This window comes from Erythrolamprus reginae, unplaced genomic scaffold (genome assembly GCF_031021105.1).
Source record: "Erythrolamprus reginae isolate rEryReg1 unplaced genomic scaffold, rEryReg1.hap1 scaffold_387, whole genome shotgun sequence".
Taxonomy (NCBI): Eukaryota; Metazoa; Chordata; class Lepidosauria; order Squamata; family Dipsadidae; genus Erythrolamprus; species Erythrolamprus reginae.
This window is the reverse complement of record NW_027248754.1, coordinates 13134-20000: the sequence shown is the minus strand read 5'-3', so window position 1 is coordinate 20000 and position 6867 is coordinate 13134. Positions and strand designations below refer to the sequence as shown.

Below are 6867 nucleotides of genomic sequence, written 5' to 3'. Positions count from 1 at the left end.
CGAATTTTATAAAGAATTAAAGGAGTCTTTACTTGAAATTTTAGTAATAATATTTAATGAAGTATTAGAAAAAGGTTTGTTACCGGCATCTTGGACACAAGCCTTAATAAGCATAATCCCAAAAGACCCGGGGGGGAAAAAACATATACAAAATTATAGGCCAATATCCCTTCTCAATGTTGACTACAAAATCTTTATGACAATAATGGCAGAAAGACTTAAACCAATCTTGAACAAAATAATAAAAGAAGATCAAAATGGATTCCTCCCAGGTAGATACATACGAAACAACACAAGAACAATACTGAATATTTTAGAATACTACGAGGCACATTCAGAAAAACAATTAGCGCTAATATTTTTAGATGCCCAAAAGGCCTTCGATAATTTGAGATGGGAATTCACCCTTGAATTAATTAAAAAAATGCAATTTGGTCCAAAAATGATAAAAATGATTCAAACTATATATAACACTCAATCAGCCCAAATTATACTTAATGGTGAATTAACAAAGCCCTTTCAAATCTCAAAAGGAGTCCGTCAAGGATGCCCCCTATCCCCGCTTTTATATATTTTAGCAGTAGAAACATTATTAAATGAAATAAGAACCAATGTAAGAATCACAGGCCTCAAGGTTAAAAAACAGGAATTTAAGGTCCAGGCCTATGCAGATGATCTGGCATTTATTTTGGATGATCCAACAGAAGCAGGAGAACATTTATTGAAAGAACTACTGAAAGAGGTAGCAGGCCTAAAAATCAATAAACAAAAAACTAAAATCATAACTAAAAATATGGATATTAAACAAGAACAGGAATTAGAAAGAATTCTAGGAATCCAAATTGTCAAAAAAGTAAAATATTTGGGCATAATACTAACTAAAAGGTGTGGCACAATTCAAAAAGATAACTATGACTCACTTATCAAAAAAACAGAGCAACAGCTAATTAGATGGAATAAAATTCATATTTCGCTATCAGGGAGGATAGCTACAATCAAAATGTCTATCCTACCTAAATTTTTATATCTATTTCAGACTATTCCAATAAAATTGAACATTTTTTTTTTACTAAAATAAACACAACTATTTCTAAATTTATCTGGGAGGGAAAAAAACCAAGGGTGAGATTTAAATTCCTACAAGACAAAGTAACACAAGGTGGATTTGGCTTACCAAATTTTCAAACCTATTACCAATCAGCGGTCCTCCTATGGGTAAAAGAGTGGACAACCCTCCAAAACCAGAGACTATTGGCATTAGAAGGGCACAATATTCTACAGGGATGGCACAGTTTTTTATGGAATGAAAAAGAGAAGATTTCAGTATATTTTAAAAACCACATGATTAGAGACTCCCTAATAAACACATGGTTAAAAATTAAAAAAGAGCACTACTCCAAAATCCCAAGGTGGTATTCCAGCCTTGAAGCCTTAGACATCCTAATTTATTTCAAACACAAAAATTGCTGAGTTACAATCAAATACTGGATGAGAAGGGAATTATAAAAACCAGGCAACAATTACAAAACCAAAACATCAATATTGATTGGTGGTCTTATTCCCAAATTTCGACAAAATGGAACAAGGATAAAAACAAAGAAGGAATTCAAGAAAAAGATAGTTTAATTGATAAAATACTATTAGCACACGAAAAAAGAAAATATGATAAGCTGGGCTAAAAACATAGGCTACAATATTTATATAGATCAGTGGGAACAAATGTGGAAAAATTTGAAACTAACCAAATCAGTACCGTACAAAGAAAACTTACAAAAAATGTTCTATAGGTGGCATCTAGCTCCAACTAGGTTGGCCAAGATCTATCCCAGTCTGAAACCAAATTGTTGGAGATGTAACAACAAAATTGGATCCTTTTACCACTTATGGTGGACATGTCCACACATAAAAAAGTTGTGGGAAAAAATTCAAATATGGATTCAACAGATTACGGCAATCACATTAAAATTTAGGCCAGAAATTTTTCTTTTGGGCATAATAGATTTGAAAGGTAAAAAAGAGGACCTCTATTTAATACAACACATAATCACAGCTACGAGAATCACAGTTGCGCAGAATTGGAAAAAAGAGAACACACCAAGCGAAAGAGAGATTATTAAGAAAGTATATGATTGTGCAGAAATGGACAGGCTCACCCAAAAACTTAAAAATAAAGAGGATTCAAGATATTACAAGACTTGGCAAAAATTTTATGATTGGGTAAAAAATAAAAAAAAGGAAAAAGAAAAGAAAGAAAAAGGAACAAGATAAACTGTAGATCAAATATAGGGTAATTGACAGAGGAGAAGTTTTCACACTGACAAAATATAAAGTCTGAATAGTTTTACTGGACTGTTATCAACATCTTTCTCAATTCAATCAGACCTTAACTCTTAAGTGTAGACTAAAAAGTCATTGAAAAAACCGCGGCAACCATATGCCGCCCAATCAGCAATCTTAAGACTTTTTAGAACTGTTAGCAACAGTTCACTGGGGGGGGAGGGCGAGGGAAGGAAGAGTCAGAAGAGCTAAATGATAACAAATTACGGAGATAGAACATTCTAAAAATCTAATTAATAAATGGGTAATCTGTTTGATTTTGATATGTATATTGAACGGACAAAGTTTATTTAAACAGAACAATTATATTTTACAAATATAATAAGACCATGTGATTATATGTCAATATAATGATGTAAAACAAGATGTAGCTACTCTTCCTTCCTTTGTATATACATTTTTGTAAATTTAATAAAAACTATTTAAAAGAAAAGAAAAGAAATGAATATAGATGAAGTTAAAATCCATTTGTTGACAATGTATAATATATTAGTGTACTGATACTATTGGAATTCAGCTTTAATAATTTAATTTATTCCAATGTCTTTGTATAAATTCAGTCATATTAATATTGTAAAAATAATATAATTTGATTCAAACATGCTTTCTCTCCACTACCACCACCTTTGCATCCATCCAGAAAATTCAATCAGAATTGACAAGCCATGAGATTACCTTGGATGAAATGAAGGAACATAACCCAGATAGAGATTCTGCCAAAAAGATGTTCTGTCAAATTGATACTGTAGAGGTTTGTGAATTTAATTTGCTTTTTTAGATTAATTTAAAATCTAATTTTCAAATATTCAAAATAAAGTTTAATTATGAGTTAACCATGCCGTGACCTGAAAAACAACAACTAAGATTGTGCAAAGCTTTGGGTCTGATTCAAAAATATTTAAAGTTCATAATGATCACTACATAAAGGACATGAAAATTATAAAACTAATATTAATTTAGCATGTTAATTAGCCCCTGCACATTCTATTTATTACATGACAAAACCTGACCACACTTAAAGTAAAGTTGAATCCAAAATTATGGTATGTTAATTAAATTGATCAAATGGCTAGGGAATTTTTTCTTAGATATGGAGTTATCAGCTCATGGTGGGTAGCAACAAAATGAAAAATATGACATGGTTTATCATGCAGAATTTCCAAACTCTGTTGAAACACTTTATGCAAAGATAAACATATATGTCTCCTTCTTTTCTAGAAATATTATTTATATAGTAGCTATTGGTAGAATTTTGCTTTCAAATTACATTTTGGGATAGATAACTCTTTTTCTTTCATAGTCACATATTATGCACCAACTACCAGCCACCAGAGGCTGATTGAATGTATTTGAGGAATAATATTTCTTAAAGAAATCCATGAATTAACATATTTTCTAAACTGAATACATAAAATTAGCTGCTATTTCCATGGTGAGAGTGAATTCTAAATATGAGATCATAACTATTTCTTATTTGAGTGAAATGATATATTGTATCAACATTTGAAAAAAAAAGTTAATATAAATTAATCCATAGGAGAAGGAGAACTCTACAGTTGTTTTCAGTCATTTCTATGTAGATTTTCTATTGATTTTGGCTAACAGTCACATTTTATTTCTTTAAAATAGGTTTTGGTCTAATTTTTATATACTTTCAAAAGAATAGTAAAGTATAGTGATCCAAGATATATTGTACCCTACTTTAAGAGTCTAAGGAGAGTTTATAAGCAGTGAAGGGCTACCAAAATTTTTATTACCACACTGTGAGTGTGGCTTATGCAGGATGTCCTGCATTTTCTTCCATCTTTCAGTGCAAATTGGGTGCTCTGGGGATGGATCTCAATTTTCGCTACCCCACTGCATTTCTCCCAATCTGGGCAGCAGCCCCCCCCCCCCCCCAGTTATAAGTCTATTGAATTAGATTTATTACTGAAGTTAAAGTTTTGTGCTCATATCTTTCCTTCTTTTTATTTTTTCAGAAAAAATTACAAGACATCTTTAGGAAATTTCGTTTGTTCCAAAAGCCAGCCAATTTTGAGCAGCGATTCAAAGAAAGTAAAAGAATTTTAGATGAAGTAAAATTGCAAGTGCCAAAGTTGGAATGGAGAAGTATTGAGCAGGAAGCAATGCAGTCACAGCTGGATAATTGTATGGTGAGTACTTCAGAGGAAGTTATCTCTTCCAATGCCATGCATTTTATTATCTTTCAGGCAAATTGCAAACATGAGTTATGTTTTGTTTAAATAAAAATACAATTCCTCTTTTCTTTTGTTCACTAGAAATTATATAAAACTCTTAGTGAAGTGAAATCTGAAGTGGAAACAGTAATAAAAACTGGACGTCAGATTGTGCAGAAGCAACAAACTGAAAATCCCAAAGAACTAGATGAAAAGCTGACAGCTTTGAAATTACAGTATAATGATTTGGGTGCCAAGGTATGGTTTCCAGCTTATTTTCTGATACTGTTGATGTAAAAGATAAGTAAACTTTGCATTTATTTGTTTATTTTTTATTAAAAAACATATAACTTTCATTACTGAATATAAAGTGGTTAACTAATGGTTCCTCTGTGGTGGCCTAGAGCAGGCTGTGAGTTTGATCCTAGGTAGAGGCAGATGTAGGGTCTCCTGCTTGGGCAGGGGGTTACACTAGATGACCTGCAAGGTCCCTTCTAACAGAATCTGTTAAATCTGTTAACACAATGTAATCCATGCCCTTGAAGGAACAAATTATTGCATGTTTTATTTCTCCCTGATCTCTTATTCATACATATCATATTTATGTTAAGTATGAAAGAGAACATTATTTTTTATGCAAGGATTGGCTAAATGTACATGCTCACATATTTTCTTATCCTTGATGCTTACAATATATAAGCATTGAACAAACTATCAATTTTTCACAATTATTTTTATGAATATATATATATGCAACACATTTTGCTGATAATGAAAAGGAAGGGAGACTACTATAGATCTATTTTGGGCTTATTTGCCTTTATCAGGTAGCCACACCCTTTTTACTGGGATTTGAACCCTGGGCTTCTGCCATATAATTCGACAAAAAAAATCATATATATACAGTGTTCCCTCGATTTTTGCAGAGGATGCGTTCCGAGACCGCCTGCGAAAGTCACATTTCCGCGAAGTAGAGATGCTTCCTTTCTTCCTCCCTCTCCCTCCTCCATTCCTGGTTTTACTTAATCCCAGAACCCGCAGGAGCAATGGGGTGGCAATCTGGGGGCTTTGATGCGCTCTAGGACGCAGGTGGTGGCTGCAGAGGCTGGAGTGGAGGCTGCGCATCTCAGCTGCTCGGTGGCCCGCACATACCTGCTACTGCTGCTGCTGCCGCCACCGATTTTGCTGCTGCCGGGCCCTTTAGCTGTTTGGCAGCTCACGGGACCTCTGCTGCCGCTGCTGCCGCAGATCTTGCCATCGCCGGGCCTCTCAGCTCTCTGGTGGCCCACGTGTCTTCTGTCGATCGCGGCGGCAGCAGGAGGCGCAATCTGGGCAGCAAACAGCTGAGAGGCCTGGCAGCAGTAAAATCAGCAACAGCAAAATTGGCGGTGGCATTCCGAAAGTGGAGGAGCTGACCAGCCTAAACTGTCGGCCCCCTTTGCTGCTGCAGGCAAGTAGCCACCCATCCCTCAGGCTGTCTTGTGCCTCCGGATCCGGCAGTTCGCCCATGGCCACTGAGGGCTCCTCCCCAAGTGGCGCTGGTGCCGAAAGAGGATGGGTCCAGCAAGAATTAAAGGGGAAGGATCGGGAGGCTGGGGCGGAAGCGGAGCTTTTATTTAAAGACGGCTTCTTTAAATACATTTTAAAAATAAAAAAATACCATGGGTTTTCAAAAAAAATTAATTATTTATTTATTTTTTGAAAACCCGTGGTATAGGCTTTCTGCAAAAGTCGAACCCGTGAAAGTCGAGGGGCCACTGTATATAGGAAGGGCATATTCAGGTTTCTTCCCGTGTAAGTTTCAGAGACACAGGAAGAAAACTGAATATGCCAAGACCTTCATACCTGTATCCGTGAAAATCTATGAAAACATATGTATGTATGTATGTGTGTGTGTGTGTGTGTGTGTGTGTGTGTGTGTTTTTCTGTTGGATCACCCTGGTATATTGAAGGAATGTCACAGCTCCTTTTTGCCTCTAGGCCCAACCCAGGGCCATTACAGAAAAAAATGTATAGCCCCTCACTGGTACAAAGCTGAAGGGATCAGATCTGGTGGCCTAGAGGTTAATTCTCTGCCTTACAAGGCAGAGGCCCCAGGATCAAATCCCAGTAAGGGTATGGCTAGCTGGTGAGGCCAGAACAAGGCCAAAATAGCGCTATCCTAGTCTCCCTTAATTTTAAATAGTCAGCAAAAATATGTGATACATATATGTGTGTGTTTGTGTGTGTGTGTGTGTGTCATTTTTTTTTTTGCTGAATTTGAAAATTAAGGGAGACTAGGATAGATCTATTTTGGCCTTATTTTGGCCTCATCAGCTAGCCATACCCACTGGGACTTGAGCCTGCAACCTTT

The 6867-nt window shown here is 35.6% G+C and overlaps 1 protein-coding gene across 1 annotated transcript; it reads left to right on the top strand.

Moving 5' to 3' along the window:
* Positions 1–3022: 3022 nt before the first annotated feature.
* On the top strand, positions 3023–4811 carry LOC139156182 (dystrophin-like). Its single transcript, XM_070731470.1, has 3 exons — positions 3023–3088; positions 4317–4490; positions 4617–4811. Exons 1-3 carry the CDS (start codon positions 3023–3025, stop codon positions 4809–4811), a joined length of 435 nt encoding a protein of 144 aa, XP_070587571.1.
* Positions 4812–6867: the final 2056 nt, after the last annotated feature.

Bases quoted from the DNA above. Each gene is read 5' to 3' on its own strand.
- LOC139156182 (XM_070731470.1), top strand. From the start codon at position 3,023: ATGAAGGAACATAACCCAGATAGAGATTCTGCCAAAAAGATGTTCTGT. The intron at 3,089-4,316 runs GTTTGTGAATTT...TTATTTTTTCAG, and splicing joins GTCAAATTGATACTGTAGAG to AAAAAATTACAAGACATCTT. The intron at 4,491-4,616 runs GTGAGTACTTCA...TTTGTTCACTAG, and splicing joins CACAGCTGGATAATTGTATG to AAATTATATAAAACTCTTAG.